The sequence below is a fragment of the Hibiscus syriacus genome, unplaced genomic scaffold (genome assembly GCF_006381635.1).
Source record: "Hibiscus syriacus cultivar Baekdansim isolate YM2019G1 unplaced genomic scaffold, ASM638163v2 tig00008706_pilon, whole genome shotgun sequence".
Lineage (NCBI taxonomy): Eukaryota > Viridiplantae > Streptophyta > Magnoliopsida > Malvales > Malvaceae > Hibiscus > Hibiscus syriacus.
Window position 1 is genome coordinate 533,081 of NW_024062173.1, and position 20,197 is coordinate 553,277.

The 20,197-nt window shown below is 35.6% G+C and overlaps 1 protein-coding gene, 1 non-coding gene and 2 pseudogenes across 2 annotated transcripts; 3 read left to right on the top strand and 1 right to left on the bottom strand.

The window, feature by feature from the left end:
- Positions 1-3,835: 3,835 nt before the first annotated feature.
- Positions 3,836-12,112, top strand: LOC120202395 (annotated as a pseudogene).
- Positions 4,369-4,439, top strand: TRNAG-CCC. The gene has a single exon. It is a non-coding gene; the product is annotated as a tRNA-Gly (tRNA).
- A 1,583-nt stretch (positions 12,113-13,695) lies between the features above and the next one.
- LOC120202448 (glucose-6-phosphate/phosphate translocator 1, chloroplastic-like) lies at positions 13,696-16,182 on the top strand. The gene is made up of 4 exons (XM_039202870.1): positions 13,696-14,221; positions 14,490-14,715; positions 15,045-15,267; positions 15,917-16,182. The coding sequence occupies exons 1-4, from the start codon at positions 13,733-13,735 to the stop codon at positions 16,155-16,157; spliced, it is 1,179 nt and encodes a 392-aa protein (XP_039058801.1). The 5' UTR covers positions 13,696-13,732; the 3' UTR covers positions 16,158-16,182.
- A 1,129-nt stretch (positions 16,183-17,311) lies between these two features.
- Positions 17,312-19,546, bottom strand: LOC120202449 (annotated as a pseudogene).
- Between the last annotated feature and the right edge of the window lie 651 nt (positions 19,547-20,197).

The window sequence follows — 20,197 nt, forward strand, 5'->3', positions numbered from 1 at the left end:
GAACTAAATGCAGGAGTTGTTTATATGGGCAATGACAATGCCTGTAAAACTGTTGGGATAGGTTCAATTCGATTGAAGAATCAAGATGGATCAACCAGAGTTCTGACGGATTTCCGATACGTGCCCAGTTTGAAGAAAAATCTTATCTCGTTGGGAGCCTTGGAATCCAAAGGCTCAGTAGTCACTATGAGAGATGGAGTTTTAAAAGTCACATATGGCGCACTTGTGATGATGAAGGGCGTCAAGAAAAATAATTTGTATTACTACCAAGGTAGTACAATTATTGGAGCAGTTGCAGCAGCTTCCAGATGTGATGATTTGGACGCAACCCAGTTGTGGCATATGCGGTTGGGACATTTTGGAGAGAAATCCTTGCAAATTCTGGCAAAGAAAGGAGGCAAAGAAAGGATTGTTGAAAGGTGCAAAGGCTTGCAAATTGAACTTTTGCGAGCATTGTGTTTTGGGAAAGCAGAAGAGAGTGAAGTTTGGCACCACTATACATAATACAAAAGGTATTGTAGATTATATTCACTCAGATGTATGGGGTCCTTCAAAGACATCATCTTTGGAAGGAAACCATTATTTTGTAACTTTTGTAGATGACTTTTCCAGAAGAGTTTGGGTGTATCCGATAAAGTCTAAAGATGAAGTGCTTCAAATTTTCCTGAAATGGAAAAATATGATCGAGAACCAGACTGGTAGAAAGATCAAATGTCTTAGGACGGACAATGGAGGAGAATATAAAAGTGACTCATTCTTTGACGTTTTCCATGAGTATGGTATTGTTCGACACTTCACTGTTAGACATACACCACAACAGAATGGGGTGGCAGAGCGTATGAATCGAACACTATTGGAGAAAGTTCGATGTATGTTGTCTAATGCTGGGTTAGGCAAGGCATTTTGGGCTGAGGATGTGACATATGCTGGCCATCTCATCAATCGTCTACCGTCATCAGCGATAGGAGGAAAAACACCATTGGAGGTATGATCTGGAAAACCTGATACTGATTATGATTCCTTACATGTATTTGGATCCACTGCTTATTATCATGTGAATGAATTCAAGCTTGATCCGAGAGCAAAGAATGCTCTCTTTATGGGAATCACCCATGGAGTGAAGGGATTCCGCCTTTGGTGTTTAGACACCAAGAAGATAATTTGTAGCAGAGATGTTACCTTTGATGAATCTGCCCTAGTAAAGAAGGTAACAAGTGAACTGTCCAGATAAGTAGTACTCCGCAGCAGGTGGAGCATACTCCAAAACAGGTGGAGTTTCAGTAGACGATGATCCCAGAAGTTGATGCAACTGATTCTTCAACTCCAATAGAAGAATCAGAAGATAAAGAGGTTCAAACCCAAGAACCATTGGAGACACCAGGACCACTTTCAGTTACAAGGCCAAGGAGAGAAATTCGTAGACCTGCTCGATTTGTTGATATGGTGGCCTATGCTCTTCCAGTTGTTGATGATGATATCCCTATCACTTACTAAGAAGCAATACAAAGCTTGGAAAGTGATAAGTGGAAAAGTGTCATGGATGAAGAAATACAATCTCTCCAAAAGAACAACACTTGGAAACTGGCACAATTACCGAAAGGTAAAAGAGCCATTGGATGCAAGTGGGTATTTGCAAAGAAAGATGGATCTCATAGCAAGAAAGATGTTCTCTACAAGGCAAGGTTAGTAGCTAAAGGCTACGCTCAAAAGGAGGTAATCGACTACAATGAAGTATTTTCCCCTGTTGTGAAGCATTCCTCCATTAGAATATTGTTGGCCTTGGTAGCACAATTGAATTTGGAGCTAGCTCAACTTGATGTAAAGACGGCTTTATTGCACGGTGATTTAGAATAGGAGATCTATATGACTCAGCCAGAAGGATACAAAGATGGTGATTGTGAGAAATGGGTTTGTAAGCTGAACAAATCGTTATATGGATTGAAGCAATCTCTGAGGCAGTGGTACAAGCGATTTGATAGCTTTATGAGGAGGCAAAAGTATACTAGAAGCAAATATGATCATTACATGTATTTGCAAAAGCTCAAAGATGGATCTTTCATTTATCTTATCTTGTACGTTGACGATATGTTGATCGCTTCAAAGAGTCAAAAGGAGATAGACAAATTAAAGGCTCAGTTGAATTAAGAGTTTGAGATGAAAGATCTAGGTGAGGCCAAGAAGATTCTTGGTATGGAGATAAGCAGAGATAGGCAGAGAGGGAAACTTTGTTTAACATAGAAGCAGTATCTGAGAAAGGTATTACAATGTTTTGGCATGAATGAAAATACCAAACATGTAAGTATCCCATTGGCTTCTCATTTGAAACTTAGTTCTCAATTATCTCCTAAAACTAACGAAGAACGAGTGTATATGACAAAAGTTCCATATGCTAATGAAGTTGGAAGCTTGATGTATGCAATGGTGTGTACGCGTCCTGACATTTCACAAGCAGTTGGAGTTGTGAGCAAGTACATGCATGATCCTGGAGAAGGACATTGGCAAGTTGTGAAATGGATTCTACGGTATCTCCAACAAACCGTGGATGTTGGTTTAGTTTTTGAACAGGATGAAGCATTTGGTCAGTGTGTGGTTGGATATGTTGATTCCGATTATGCTGGTGATTTGGATAAGCTTCGATCAACTACTGGTATTTGTTTACTTTTGCTAAAGCCCCAGTAAGTTGGAAGTCTACATTGCAATCTAAGGTGGCCTTGTCTACTACAGAGGTAGAATAAATGGCAGTTTCAGAGGCTGTAAAGAAAGCAATTTGGCTTAACGGGTTGATGGAAGACTTGGGAGTTGTTCAAAGTCACATTAGTCTCTATTGTGACAGTCAGAGCGCTATTCACTTAGCGAAAAATAAAGTCTACCATTCAATGACTAAGCATGTCGACGTGAGGTATCACTTTGTGCGGGAGATCTTTAAAGAAGAAAAGATTCTACTTCATAAAATTGCGACATCAAAAAATCTTGCAGATATGATGACCAAGGTGGTAACAGTAATCAAGTTCAATCATTGTTTGAACTTGATTAACATCCTAAACGTATGAACACCTTCGGGTGTGTGGCGCTTGTGAGCGCAATTAGAGGCACTACAAATTTGGGGAGTTGAAGAAATTGAGTAGGCTTGGTAATTTCAAGCCAAGGTAGAGATTTGTTAGATTTGTCTAGAAATTAAGTTGACAAGTTGAAAACTTCATCTTGGTTGGTGGCCATCTTATTAGAAATTTCATCTTGGTTGGTGGCCAAACTTTGAACATGTGAATTTCATATTTGGTGGCTAACTTGTACACATTGGAAAATTCTTTGGTAGGTGGCCAAACTTTGAACATATTGTTCTTAAAACTCAACTATAAATAGGCCTAAGTATTTCCATTAGAAATCATCCCAAAAACAAGTTATCTCTTCCTCTTGTATTCTTTATTCTCCCACTTTGGGAATTCTAAAGAATTCCATTTGTTGTAATATTTGGCGATATAGTGAAGTTATCATCCGGTGTGGTGCCCGAGGAGTAGACGATATTCTCGTCGAACCTCGTAAATTTGGTGTCTTCTCTCCTTTATTGTTTTTATTCGGTTATTTTCATTGTGTTTCAATATTCAATAGTTTGACAGGTTTATCCGCTGTGCAACCTTTGGTGGTTTTAATCTTGACATTTTAGGTCAATTTTAAAACTACGTTCATGTGGGAAATAACCCGTTTTCCCCAACAATTTGGCGTAAGCCCCCGTGGGACATTATTAAAATTAACGTAGATGTTGTCTGTCGTCATGTGATTGGTCATTGGCGATTGGTGTCATTGCCCGTGATCATAACGGGTTGGTGTTGCGGAAACTATGGCAATTACTCATGGTCTTCGGCTTGCAATGGAGCTATCGATTTCCACAATTTATGTTGAAAGTGATGCAAGGAATGTTGTTTGTCAACTGACAGCCAACCGGTTAGATCTGTCCACAGTTGGTTTTTATCTTGCTGAAATCAAATCTTTGCTATGAGGCCATCCTAACTTTCGCGTTTACGGTGTCCGACATTCGACGAATTTAGCCGCTCACTCTCTCGCACATTTTGCTCTTTCGATTCCTTTGATTTTATTTTCTAGTTATGAACCACCTGAATGTATTGTAAATATTGTTGTTGCTGATTCCATTGGCGGCTAATTAATCGAATGATTATTTATTTCAAAAAAAATAACTCTCTTCATTTGCGAAGAACTCAAAATTATTCAAATGGTCAACGTTTTCTTTCTTTGTATGATTTAGTAAAAGATTGCAAGAATAAACTAAATTGGACCTCAATCTCAAAAATTGCCGGGAAAAAAGAGAATGCTTCTTAACAAAACACAAATTAAATTATTTGAGTATTCATCCAAGCGCATCTAGTGTAGTGGTATCATAGTACCCTCCCACGGTACTGACCGGGGTTCGATTCCCCGGATGCGCATTCCTTTGTGATTGCTTCATTAATTATTGAAACTCAACCTTCCTTTTTCCTAATTCGTTTATGATCCAACGAGCCTCCAAAAAAATGTCTTCCAGAACGCTTAAAACCGCGTTAGATGATAAGTGAAGAGATGTTATGTTCGGGTTAAAATCGGATGGACTAAAAATTCGACCCGACTCTTAATAGTAACTATTTTTCATTAGTATGGAGTCAATACAAGATATTATATGTTCGAAAGACTCTCAACTATTTGATAATGAACTCTTAAAATATTCCTAAAGACTATGTGCTTCAACCCACGGATTTTAAAGATAACAAATTAACAATCATCATTTTAATCGCCGAGATTGTAGCTTGTTTGATTTGTAATCAAATAGTAAGTGTTAAAATAGTGGGTTGGTGGATAAAATTATAAGGCAAAAGTAATAAGTTAGTTTTTCTCGTACATGAATTCACAAAAATAATTAATGTTTTACTATTATTTTTTGTTAATTGATAATTTACTAACTGATTTGAAATATTGGATAAAAACTTGATGTATTTCATAAATGCATGCCCTAAATTTGGTAATAACAATGATATTTTGACTAATCATGGCTTAATAATCATATTAATGACCAAAATTAAACCGAACCCATGATTTGTTGGGTAATTAAAGTAAGGGAGAAATTTTAATTTTAACCTTTGATTATTGGAAAAAAAATTATTATTAACGATATAGTTTTTATTTTGGTTTTTTATCATTAAAAAATTAATGATGATATTGATATAGATTTTTTTAGTTTATTTTTTTTCTACCTTATTGTCTCTCTCCCCATCATTATATTTTTAATAACTTTATTAAAATCAATAAGGTGATAATACATGTTATCATCTTATTCAATTAAACTGAAAACTAGGTTTTAATTTTCACGAGATAAAATAATTTGTGACCAAATGAAAAAATAAGTAATAGTTAGTGACTAATGACATAGTTCACCCATTATCAGTGGTGGGTAGAGAGGGCCAGTTGGTGACTGTGATTCCTTCTTTAAAATATATTCAATCTTTATAAATTTATAAAAATTAAAATGATTTTTAATAAATTTTTAAAATGATTTTCGCCACTATTTTCTATGATTAAAAAGGAAAACCTAAACGAGAGACATCACGGGGATAGTTCATGCCTATCACGTGCCCCCAATATGCATTTATTTTGTTGGATTATGTGATGTCATGAGAAAAAACAAAATATGTTTTAGAATTCGGTAAACTACACAAATGGTCACTAAACTTTGAGTGAATTTTTATTTCTCCATCGAACTTTCCAAAGTTACAAAATAATCACCAATTTTATTGATTTATAACAAAATAGTCACTCGATTTAACACTCAAACATTATTTTTGAGAACATACCGATTGATGCCAAAGGGAAGCGAGCAAAACCATGGAAAACTCTAAATAACCAATGCCCAGCAAGAGGATGAACCCTAAACTCCGAAAGGAATAGTAGACAAATAAAAATAAAAAGGTAAATCAGAAGGAAAAAAAGGGTGAAAGAAAAGAATGAAAAATACACAATGAGAAGACAAGCATGGAAGATGAAAAGGGGAAAATGAAGAGAAAAAGAGGAGGCTAGCGATCGAAGACTAGTTCGAGACTGGTATTGTCATCGATAGTGAAATAAAATTTGAAACAGAAGAAACGACACAAATAGAGAAAAATAAGATTGTATTTTTTTTAGTGTCACGATGTGAAGATATAACTTTATCATACTTTTAACAAACAATAAATAATATATTTAATTGTTGGCGTGTCTTCTTAAAACCTTAAACTCCGAAAGGAATAGTAGAAAAATAAAAATAAAAAAGTAAATCAGAAGGAAAAAAAAGGGTGAATAAAAAAGGAAAAAAGGAAAAAAATGAAAAAGACACGATGAAAAGACAAGCATGGAAGATGAAAAGGGGAAAATGAAGAGAAAAAGTGGAGGCGAGCGATCGAAGACTAGTTCGAGGTTGGTGTTGTCATCGACAGTGAAATAAAATTTGAAACAGAAGAAACGACACAAATAGAGAGAAAAATAAGATTTTATGTTTTTTTAGTGTCACGATGTGAAGATATAACTTTATCATACTTTTAACAAACAATAAATAATATAATTGTCGGCGTGTCTTCTTAAAACCGTCCCAAGATGATGGTATAACAAAGTCATCGAGTCGAGTTAAATTTAATTTTCAGATTAGATCTAAGTCTTAATTTGTTAAAAGTTACTTATGTTTTGTAGTTCGGATTAGATTTTGAAATATAATTATACAATAGATTTTAATTCTAATATAGAAATATTATCATTTCATATTAATAAATTGTTTCACATTTTATTTTCTATTTAATATTTATTCCTATATTATGAAAAAATAGTATAAAAGTAGGAAATAATGAAAAAAAACATAACATAAAGGGTTTAATAATTAGTTTGGTTTCACGAAAAAAATCATTGACTTAACAGAAGTGAGAAACTGAGAAAGCAAAAGGAATCCGCACTCTCATGAAACTGACAATTCAAAGCCCCTAACAAATCAGAAATCGCCACGTCATCAGATAACCTGAACAGCCAGTCATTTTCAACCTGGCAATGCACTCGTTTCCTACGTGCCCACCAAACGCATACACTTTCTCAATTTGTACCTTTTTCCCCCCTAAAAATTTATATATAAATAAGCATTTTTGGTAAAATTTATTTGTGAGAAAAAAGAGAGTTTTCAAGTGTGTTATACTCTAGAGAAAGAAGAGGAAAAGATCTGTTCCTCAGTTTTGATTTGATGTATAATTTCTTTTAATTTTTTTTTCATTTTGAATATTTTTATCCAAAAGTCATATTTTGATAATGCATGTAACACCTTTTGATGATTTTATTTTATTTTTTTTTTTTTTATATTAATGGTATATTTAAAAAATATTTTTCAAGATTTTTGATCTGTATATGTTAAGGGTGAAAAGAATAATTTTTTTAGATAGATTATTATTATTATTAGCAGTAGTAGTAGGTAAATTAAACTAAAGATCTTGTTGTTGTTGTTTTTGCAGATGGATAATATGGGTGAAAATGGAGCAAATGGGAGTGTTAATATCCAACAGGATAATAACCTAGAGGAACTGTTCAACAATGTTAGTTTTGATAATTTCCAGAATATTGTTGAAGCCGGGGAAGAAGAGTGAGGCTGCTGCTTAATTTTATTTTTCTGTAAAAGAGAAAAAAACTACAAATTTTCTCTTTTTTCTCATATGAAGTTAATTATTTTGTTTTTTTAATTATATGGATAGAGTTTAATTTATTTTCGCTTATATGATTTGGTAAATTAGTCCAGTGGGGGGCTTTCAAGCAGCTCTTATGGATGAAATTGAGGTTGCTGATTACCAGTTAGGGTTAGATCAACCTCCTGAAATGAACCCGGAGGTAACTTCTTATTTTTCTTTATTTTTTTCAATATTTTTTCAATATTTTTTTCAATATTTATTTTGTTTGATCTTCTAAGGCATATGTTAATCACATTAAAGAAAAACCCTAGATTTTGTTTTTGAAAACCCTAGATTTTGAGGTCCATTTCATGATAATGAACAAGATTTAAGGAAAACCCCTAATATTTTTAGTCCATTTCATGATGATGAAAACAAAATGTAAAATGAGAGATTAGGGCATTTTCCTTATTATCTTGATCACTTGATTTGTTCCCTTTGTACTTCCCCAGGAGAATGCTAATTTACATGGTAATGAAGAATTTAGCTCCCCTTCACTGTACAATCCCCAGTCTCCGCAAAACTCGCCCGGTTCAGAATCATCGACGAACGTTAAGCCTGATCAAATGAACCGGGCGAGCGACCTTCTCATGGCGGTCTCGATAGGGGCCGAGCTGAACAAGAACAAGATCATCGAACAAGCTATCGGAGCCATGAAGAGCTGGTAAAAATGGCTACATTGGGTGAACCGCTGTGGCAACGCCAAGGAAATGATGGAACGGAAACCCTAAATGGGATTCAATACCTGAGGGAATTCGGTTGTTTCGATGCAACAATGGAAGACATAATAAGAATGGTTGAAATCGGTGAACCCGAACTGATCCCGAGCTTCGATTACTTCCCTCCAGATAACCCAACATCGACTTTTTCCAAACACAAATTCGAACCGTTGAACATCGAAGCTTCACGAGATACCGGGCTCGTTAACATGAACGCTATGAACATTGTTGAGTTGCTCATGGATTCGGTTCGTGTTTGTTTTAACGTTTTCCCTTGTGCCCTTTAGTTTTATACTTATGAACTAATTATTTTCATTTTCTTTTGATCAGAAGGATTGGTCGATGGTATTTTCCAGCATTGTCTCGAGAGCTACACTGCTAGGAGTTATTTTGGATACTGTTGATGGGAGCTGTAATGGAGTTCTTCAAGTGGTAAACCTCAAAATCAATTTATTTATCTCTAATTTCATGCCCTATTGAGATCTCAGCAATATTGCATGCATGGAATCCTTCACGTTGGAGTTTTATAATAAATAATGCATAAATACTTTTGTTTTGCTTGTGAAATCTTTCTTTGATTAAAACAATCCATTTATGCAAGGAAAGAATCACATAAAATTTTAAGAAAGGAGTTGTTTCACAGTTATTTCTTTGTTAACTTTGAGTTCATTTTGATTTCAATTAATGGTTTTAAGTGAACTATCAAACCCAATTACAGTTTCCTGAAAATTCTTTACGATACATTGTGTCCTCTAATTTAAAGGAAAGTTTTGTATCATAATTGAACATTTCTTTCTTAAAAAACCCCTTATGAGTTCATTTTGATTTTGGTTCAAGTTTATTAAAAAAATTATGATCCATTCATTTATTTCCTCTAATTGATTCTTAAGGAGTTGTGTCAAGATTGAATATTTCTTTATTAACTAAAAATCATATGAGTTCATCTTGATTTCGATTTAGGATTTACTAGAATTATCAAATTTAACAATACTTTTTTGAGAACTCTTTATGAAATTTGTGTTTATTTTCCTCTAATTGATTTTAAGGAAAGAGTTATGTCGTGGTTGAATTTTTTTTAACTAAAAGCTCTGCAAGCTCATTTTTATTTTGGTCTAGGGTTTAAAGAAGTCATCAAATCCAGCATGAGTTCATTTTGATTTCGATTTAAGGTTTAGGGTTTAAGGGAATTATCAAATTCAATTGTGATTTTAGTTCTTTAAGTTCATTTTGATTTTGATTTCCTACAATTATTTTGTAAGGAAAGAGTTGTTGAGTTTACTAGAATAGTTAAATCCATTTATGATTTTTAAAAATTCTTCACGATCCATTAGTTTATTTTTCTCTGATTAATACATATTTAAGATAATTACATATTCAGTCCATATATTCATTTCAGATGTCAGCTGAATTTCATCAGTCCACACCATTAATACAACTCGACAAAGCTATTTCGCGAGGTACTGCAAGGTTGTAGCTCATGGAACATGGGGAGTGGTTGATGTTTCCTTGGAGAATCTATTCCCATACCCTCAAATCCAGTTCAAAAGAAGGCCATCAGGCTGTTTAATCCAACAAATCCCCAACAATGGTGGAGCCTCCAACGTCACTTGGGTTGAACACGTCGAAGTCGATAACAAATATCTTCACCCTCTCTTCCGTCCCATCGTCAACTCCGGTTTCGCGTTTAGCGCCAAACGATGGATCGCCGTGCTCCACAGGCATTGCCAATGGCTGGCGAGTTGCATGGCTAGAACCACTCCTACATATACCGGAGGTAAATGCTATTTTCTTCTTTCTTTTTTCATTTCGAATTACGGACTTGACCGTTGGAGCGCGTCCCGAATTATCGATTTGTTCAGTTTTGATACCGCAACCTGGGAGGGAGAGTATGCTGAAGGTGGCTGAAAAGATGACGAGAAAATTCTTCATGAACATTAGTTCATGTACTGAGAATGCATGGATGGGATTGCCTTCAAACTTTGGTGCTGAAGATGTTAGGTTCAGATTCGGAAATACATTAGCTGTTCCCGGGAAGCCTCCTAGTAACACTTTAATCATCACTACTTCTGTTCGAATCCCGGTTCCGGTGAACGTCTTGTTCGATTTTCTTCGTAACGAACATTCGAGACACAAGGTACGTAAAGATATGTACATATATATATATACACACGAGTGTCGGATATAAATATATGTCAAACATGAATATGTCATACATGAACTTTCATATGGTTGAATATGCAGTGGGATTTGCTTTCAAAGGAACGACTTGTCCGAGAACTTGCCTATGTGATAACCGCTGAAAATCCTCAGAATCGAGTCTCGGTTTTGCAAGTGAACGTAAGTTTTGCTTACCATTTCCGTTCTTATCATTACAATTGCTTCCATATAAACTAACTCATAAGTATATATTCTACGAAATTTGCAGTCGTCTCCGAACAAAATCGACATATTGTATCTGCAAGAAAGCTATACCGACGAAACTGGCTCGTATATCGTATTCACACCGATGGATACCTTCGCCATGTCACTGATCTTGAATGCGGAACCCGAATGATCCATGTATTTTATCGTCAGGGTTCGCCATTCTGCCTGATAAGCCACCTGGGCAAGGAGATGGGCCCGAGGGAAGTATCTTAACGGTAGCATTTCAAAGCGCGGACAGCTTATCAAGCACTGAGTTAATACCAGCGTTGACGCTTAAAACCATCGATGTGCTCTTGTCGTCGACCGTTGCTTCGATCAGGGATGCTATGGTATTGTTAGCTAATAGGTACGGGATGCAATTTCCAAGAAACTGATGAAGAATCGAGTTTTAAATTCAACACAGTCTGTACTCTGTAATGGTAAGTTTCGAGCTACCCTTTTTCTGTTCTTACATTCTGCAGATGTTAATGGATTCATTGTTCATAGAACTGCAGGTTTCCTTGGCCATCAACGGCCTGCTCGGAGGGAAATAGGGATGAAGAAAGCTGAATGAATTGTCCCTCTTTGCCTGTATGTTTCCTTCTATGTTGTTTGAAAGATTATGTAAACCAAAGGGGTTTGGAACTTGGAATGTTGTTGGGATTTTCATACAGTGGTTAAGTAGTTCGGAATTATGTTTTAGAACTTAATTTCAGACTGTGTTTACTGTGTAATGCTTTGGAACAACTTTTCATAGAACTTTTTTTGAGCAATGGGCTCATGAAAACCGATATATAATATGAGACCACCTTGGTTATTATATTCTTCAACAATTTAAGATAAAATTAGGAGTTTGATTTGGAGTTTTCCTTCAAACCCCCAAAGGTTAAAAATCATGCTATGTTATTATTTAATACATGATAGCCAACTGCATACAATATAGCTAATGATGTACATTATATAGCTAATGAATGGGTACTGTGTGCCAAGTCAATGTACTGTAAATCTGCATACAATATGGTCTACTTAAATCTCAGTTTTTCCCACCGCTATATTGTCTCTCTGCTTCATAGCCTTCTTTCAAGCTTCTTCTGCTGCTTCCAGGGCTGCTGGTCTAACCATGAAGGTCATCCAAGGGGACTTACTGTTCCTGGGAACCTCACTACATCTCAAAGAATCAAGAGACTGATGTTTGAGTCTCGACCAAAGGATAGTGTCAGCTTTGCAAAAACCGTTGCGTACAGAAGGTCCTCGTTTACGATTCTCGAACTTCCATGAGCTACCGCAATCTTCACTGCACTCATTGAAACATCTAGAATTTGTACTATCGATGAATGTAGTGTGAAGTTTAACAGTAGGAAATCAGAACGATTGGAAATATACAAAAACTTTCGTTCTAGGTGAATTAGGCCACAGTTGAACTATGAATATCAACATTGGGTTCCGAAAAATGAGGTTTGATTTGAGTCGATGCGCAGAATATTCAACCTTAGGCAAGGTGGTTCAGGTGAAACACTCATATACTCAGAAAATGGAGGGCTTGTGTAACTCAATTCATCTGCGTATAAAATCTTGAGGCCAATAATAACTGCTAGCTCCAGCATTGCAATTTGGTGGCATCTACATAGGCTGATTCCACGAGATAATGTTCATGAGTAATTAAATCAACTTGAAAATAAACGGAAAATAAACGGGGTCATCAGGTAATTAACGAAATACAAAACGCACCATTTCGAAGGCTCTCGTGAAGACTGTTGAACCGGTTGTTTTTGCCTTCACAAAGTTCATGAGCGCAGTGAAGCTTGTGGTAGCTCATGGAAGTTCGAAAATCGTAAATAGGAACCTTCTGTATGGAGCAATTTTTGAAAGGCTGATGCAACCATTTGATCATTCGGGACTCGAACATCGGTCTCTTGATTTTTCGGGATGTAGTAAGGTTTCCAGAGAGCGGTAAGTCCCTTGGATGAGCTTCATGCTTAGACCAGCAAACCTGGAGGAAGAAGAAGAGGCTTGAAAGAAGGTTATGAAGCATAGAAACAGTACAAACGATGGGAAAAACTGGGATTCGAGCTAAGTTCTCAGGCCATATCGTATGCAAATTTATAGTACATTTTCTTCACCGCACACAGTAATCAACCATTAACTGTATGTGCATGTCAATTACTCTTTTATTATTAAGGATTAGCTATAATTAATCTGAGCTTTATGCTGGCTCAGCTTGTCCCTTTTGCACTCAGTTAGCAGTCGCTTTTACAATGCACATGTTGCAACTGATCGAAAAATGGACACGATAATTTAATTTAAGATTAAGAAATTATAGTAAATGTACATGATTGAAAATATTAATAAAATATATAATATTTTTTATTTTCAACTAAAAATATTATAAAAAAAATTTCAACCGAAATATATAAAAAAAATTAATATTTTAAGTTACGTTGAACTAAATTATTATAATTTTATAATATTTTTGTTACCTTTCCATAGTTTTAAATTAGTTGTCTCTCCTTGAACTCTCCCCACCTAAGTGTTTATTGGGTTCTATGTTTTTCAACTACCCAAAAAACAACAGCTTTTGACTGAGACTTTAGAGCTTATAGAACTTTCTATGTATATTTTTCCCCAACGATTTTGATTCTTCTTCTCGTTTTAAACATCGAATAGAACCTTTTTCTAAAAACTAAAAAACGAGAAGAAAATTCTTTTATTTCCCAATAAATTTGTTCGCGTGATCGTTGATCACAACGTATTTTTTTGTAGTTGTCGTCCTTGTTTCCAAAGTTTTGATTTTATTTGTCTTTTCTTGATCGTTGCTCAAGTTTTAAGAAATACCCTTTTGAGTTTTCCTCAAAAGCACCCTCTTTTGAGTTTTGCTTAGAAAGTTTGAGAAGAAAAAAAATGAGTTTTAGCATTAAGCAATCTGCTTTAACTACATGCATCCATGTCTCAAATTCTGTTGTTCACAAAAGATCACCCTCGGCAATTTGCAGACATTCCTTTTCACCATCTTTGAATCTTCAAAACAACCCCAGAAGAACCAATCTTTCAGTGTCGAGACCATTGCATATCTCGTCTATCGGGAACAAAAGGCTAGTGATCCAATGCAAGGCGTATGAAGCAGACAAGTCTCAGCCTATTGATGCAGCTGGTGAAGTGAAATCAGAAGCTGCAAACAGGGTGAAAATCGGGATTTATTTTGCAACCTGGTGGGCGTTGAACGTGGTTTTCAATATTTATAACAAAAAGGTTTTGAATGCTTACCCTTATCCTTGGTTGACTTCCACTTTGTCACTCGCCTGTGGCTCTTTGATGATGTTAATTTCATGGGCAACGAGGATTGCTGAGACCCCAAAAACAGATTTTGAGTTTTGGAAGACTTTGTTTCCGGTGAGTTACTTGCTGAGAAAGTGAGAGAAAAGGATTGGGTTTTTGTTTTTTCAGGTTTTGATGTTATTGTTGTAGGATCATCTTATTTTATGTTGTTTTGGACTGTATTGGAGGGAAAAGGTTAGAATTGCAGAATTTAAAGTTTGTCTAATTGCTGAGAAAATGAAGGAAATGAAAAAGGGAAATTAAAATTTGGTATTATGCAACTTATGTTTACAATATCAATGAATTTCTGGGTTTACTAGTTTTCATTTAATTTTCTTCATAGGTTGCTGTGGCACATACAATTGGACATGTAGCAGCGACTGTGAGTATGTCTAAAGTTGCTGTTTCATTCACCCACATTATCAAAAGTGGTGAACCTGCTTTCAGTGTCTTGGTTTCAAGGTTCTTGCTTGGAGAGACCTTCCCTCTCTCGGTTTACCTGTCTCTTATTCCGATCATTGGCGGTTGTGCTCTATCCGCTTTAACCGAACTCAACTTTAATATGACTGGTAAAGCATCATTTCTGTTACTTTTATGGGAGTTTTTGTAAGACAAAACTACTCTAGTTGTGTGTTTGTATAGGGTGAATGTTCCATTATTTGATGCTGAGCACTGTCTTTTAGTACAAATTCGTTTTAACCTCGGTTTTCTTAACAACCAAACTTAAGAATGTTCAATATATGATCTTCATTTTTAGTTATTATAAATGTCTGAATGTGTTAGTGTTACCATGTTTGTCTGTTTATTTTTAGCCGCTAATTCGGTTTGCATTTTTATGTTGCTTGAGGGTCCTGACTGGCATCGAGATTATAGTTTAATCAGGTTTCCCTGTCTTCAGGTTTTATGGGAGCTATGATATCGAACTTGGCATTCGTCCTCCGTAACATATTCTCGAAGAAGGGCATGAAGGGGAAATCCGTTAGCGGGATGAACTACTATGCATGTCTATCTTTGTTGTCTCTCGTAATTCTCACACCTTTTGCAATTGCTGTGGAGGGACCGCAGCTGTGGAGGGCGGGATGGAAAACGGCCTTATCTCAAACTGGACCACAGTTTATCTGGTAATAACGTAGAGTACTAAGCTGTAGTTCCTTGTTCTGTTTCCATTCGCTTACTAGTGTCTGGATTTATTCGTTCGACTCGACCAGTGTTGCATGCTTAGATAAACTTATCTGAATTTACTCATGGTTAGGGTTCTACTAAAAGAGGAAGTTAGACACTCCATCACCTATACGATTTCGTAAGAGAATATGGATTGATTCTATCTTTAATCTGAACTACTAATAATCGATGGAGTGCCATCCGAGAAGTCTCTATCTATGCCTGCATGGATCTTGGATTCGATGCTCGTTTTCAAGAGCTGATGCAATTGGATGATTTATGCATCGAGTTTGATTAATCTTTAGTAAATTTATGCCTCGAGCCACGTATATAACCTGACCCGAACTGCTAATTGTAATAATCAATGATTGTTCCATTGAAGATTCAGTTACGCACGTACAACATTGAGGTTAGATGTGACCATTTTCATATGCTTATCTTTTCATCCTGAAGGTTTTGTGAGCTTCTCAAGTTTACCTTAAATTAGCTTTTCTTCTGTGAATTTTGAATCATTCGATACTCTTTATGGACAAGATGTAACGATTCATGATATTTTTATTCTTCCCGGTTCATTAACAAAGTTTCGTGGATTTTATCGTGTTTTGATAGGTGGGTAGCAGCCCAAAGTATTTTCTACCATCTCTACAACCAGGTCTCGTACATGTCCCTCGACGAGATCTCTCCCTTGACATTTAGCGTCGGCAACACCATGAAACGTATATCAGTTATAGTCTCTTCCATCATCATCTTCCACACGCCTGTCCAGCCCGTCAATGCTCTTGGAGCCGCCATTGCTATCCTAGGAACCTTCTTGTATTCTCAAGTGAGTGATCATGCAACTAAGAACTAGGCAACAGCTCTGTTTTCTAAAAACAGTCATGTTTGGTGTCTTTGATCTGCTTGTAGACCATCTTTAAACACCCACTCAGTGCCTCCTACAACGTTTCGGTCCTTAGATGTATCTTTCGTGTCTTGCGATATTTGAAAATGTAAATCCATAGATGCCAATACGAAGTCGATATCTTTTGTCCGCCTGTATTGAGAATGATCGACTCTCGTTATCCTTAAATTATGTTTGTTCAATCACTTCTGCAGGCAAAAGCTTGATGAAAATCAGGGGTTTGAGAATTTTGATTCATCGCGCAACACAGATGACGGAAGACGAAACATCTGGAAGAATTTAGCTCAGAATAGTTTTTTTTTTGTAATTTCTCTTTCATGATTTCGATGAACGCCCGGGATTCGGTCGGATAAAGATCTTCATATTGTAGATAATCTTACAATAATGATGATTATAAACAATGTCATGGGAAGGCCTGCTGTTCTTTTCTTAATGTTTTGTTGCGGCTGAGAGGGAATCTGCCTGAATAAAACAAGGATTAATGCTGTGAGCCTTGGTCCCATATGATCTGATATTTAATAAAACAAGAACAATGTTTGTGTTCAAAGGTTTCCTGTTAGACTATGGTGTTATTTTAAAATGCAATGGACGGTCCATAATCCCATAATTGCATTATAATATGTGCTCCATAATCTCATTCTCATATTCTTTAAGTTGCTTGAAACCCAAGTGGAATTATTCCATCTCCACTCATCACCGTCATTCCCCCCTACAATAAAGAACCCTTTCAGGAAAGGAAAGCAGATTCTCCTATTTTTCTTATTGATTTTGGTCCCTCTACTATGCTCAAATTATAGATTTAGTCCCAATTTAATTCGACACAACTAATGATACAGAAAAAGCAGAGGCAATGAAAAGATGCGAACCAAACCACGAAAGACCAAAGTGTGGTTGTTGTGGGGTCAATTTGGTGCTAAGAAATGGATTGAAGAATAACTTTTATTCTCTTTTCAATCTTCTGATTCGTTCCTATTTCAATTATGTACATAAAAATCAGTGAAGAAAGGGAAAATAAGGGATAAAACAATTTTTAATCCCTGAACTTGGTAATTTTCTCAACTTGATCTCTAAACCTTTTTCTATCCACATTAGTTCATGAACTTGGATTTTTAATCAATCTTGATGATACATCATCAAAAAGATTAAAAATGAGAGAGTTCAAGTTTATGTACTATTATGGATAAAAAAGTTCAAGAAATTAAAAATTACTTTATCTTAAAAAAAACAGGTACTAGAAGTCGATAATGGGTTCTCCCACGGTCAAGTTTCTCTCGACCGTCCATGGCAAGTTAAAGAGTTTGGCCATGATGAACTTGAAGATCTTGTTCACATTGATGTTATGTTTAGCACTTGAGAAGAAAAGGGTTGCCTTCATTGCCTTCACGTATGCTCTTGCCTGTTCCAATTTCAACTTTGGTTAATTATATTGCTTTAAAAATTACCCCAAAAAAGAAACACCTTTTCTACGCACATTGTTATCAAATTGGTTTATGACCTACAAGGAAGTTTCTTTGTCCAAAGCAACCAAATTCCAAATTCACTACTTTTAAATCAACAAGTGGCCCCCTTTTTTGTGTTTTGATCTTTAAACACGGTTTGAGAAAGACAGGGAAATATTTGTCCCAATTGTCAAAATGGCTGGTTGACAAATGAAGACTCCCCCATGACAACAACTCCTCTAATTCAAATGCTTGATAAATGACACATTAATGACTTGTGTATCTTCAACTTGAATTTATGATCAAGTGTCAAATACAAGTATGTCTAATACAAGTATATATATAGTATAATTAGAAAATAAAAAAGTTCGGGTAATATAGAAAAATGGGTATTTCTGTTTCGATTCCGATCTTATCGAATATGATAATGACACGAATACGAAGGCGAGTTATTTACCTGAGTCACAATAGTCCATTGCAAATCTGGGGGGAGCTTAACAAAGTCATCAAATTTTGTTCCTATTAATACTGGAATTGCTTTCTGCAAAACTCTTGGGAAAAACCATATTGAATTAAGAACAAATGAAAACCTGGGAAACTGATATAAGAACACAGGCATAAAACATCATGAATCTTAATGGCTCCACTTGATAAAATTCTTTACTGAATACAGAGACAACCTATTAATTGGAGCACTAATATTATGGGCCTAGTACTGAAAGCTCAACATCAATACTCTTTATTGTTTGCAAAGTAAAGCTTGAAAATTTGACACCAATCTAATAATTTACTCATTAAATTCACCCATTCCCCACATTCAATTACAAGACAACAGTTCCTTTCTTGAACTAACAAATAATTTATGTATTACCAGTCAATTATTGTATTAAAGATGCAATTAATTACACATCAGCAAATTTATTGCAGTTTCAAAATCTAAACCCTTTATTTGTAGGATTACAGATATTAATATTCGAAACCAAATTTGTATGAACCAACGAGATTAAGTTGATTTTAGCACCTGATTCCATTTCCTTGCTTGACTATACCATCCAACAACACTGCAAAAACCAACAAAACACTTGCAAGAATCAGAAAACTGTATCATGAATTTGCATTTGCGGGGCTTATTTCCAGTTGAAAAACAGGTTTTTGAGCTAACCTGTTAAGGGTGCACCGGCTTGTTAGATCAAACATAAACAAAATTGCTACTGAATCTTTACAAGCAATTGGAAGATGGTCAAGAGAGTTACTGTCACCTGCAAAGGAGAAAAATCACATAGAAAACAATGAGAAAAAAATAAGGGAAAAACTTTGGGTTTTGCATTTTAGAAACAAAGATATATACCTCCCACATCCCATATGCTGAAAGCAATCCTAGCACCTTGAACAAATAATGTTTTGTTTACTAAATTTAATCCGGACATTTCCAAGCTCCCCTCTTGTTCATCCCCAACATATTTGATCTTCCAAAAAAGAAAAAAGAAAACAAAGGGTTAATTATTCTAAGAAGAATTTCATCAAACACAAAAGAAACCAAAAACTCATGCTTTCTTACCAGAAAACTCGTTTTCCCAATCTGACAGTCACCTAACAAACTGATCTTCAAACTAACCAAATCCGAATCCGACTCGTACCCTTGTCGGTTAAGGCCTCGCCTTCATCGTCTTCGTCGTCTCCGATAACCACCACCCTTCCAGCGGAGAAGAATCCCGGGTGTCAACTTCCTGTAGTGAACGGGTCGTCTTCCTACAGAACAAACAAGAATCCTATCCCAAATGAGCCTAAAAAACCTTCGAAAAATCGATGCCCTTCCAAGTATACTCCATTTAATGTTAGCATGAACAAGTTTCCTGCAAAGTCGTGTCATTGTTTTTTGATTCATGAAGGGTTTTGGAAATGGAAGATTGGTCGTTGTTTCGACATAGTATTCTGTTGTTTCTTCAGCTTAAGCTTTGAAAGAGCTTATAGTATATTTGTAATGTAATAGGTATAGCAGTTGACCGGTAATTTTATTTTTGTACCCAAATAGTCCAAACTGCCGGCTTCTTGGGGTTTACGTACGGTGGGTATTTGGGTCAATTTCGGTAAGCCAAATGGACTAGTATAAAAACCGATAAGGGTAATTTGGTTATTCAGCTAAAAGGGTAATTCTGGGAAGATCGTATATTTCTTTTTTGAAGGGATAAATCTTTGTCTACGATCTACGTATGCCAAGCACAAGAATCGTGTGACGTGTCTTTTTCAAAGATAGAAAAAGCAAGAATATTGTTTTTTATTAAGATAAAGATTAAAAAGTATTGGCTATCGTTCTATGAAAGTCCTAAGCAAGCTAATACCTTAATTGGTCCCTATACAATACGAAAATTATCAGTTTAGTATTTGAAACTTTTTTGATTGATTTGATATTCAAACTTTCACATGTCATTCTATTATCCTAATTATTTTTTCATTAAAAAAACGGATAGTTTTATGATACGACGACTTAATTTAAGTTAAGAACAATAATAAATGATATAACAAAAACTGTTAATAATATTAACATATTAT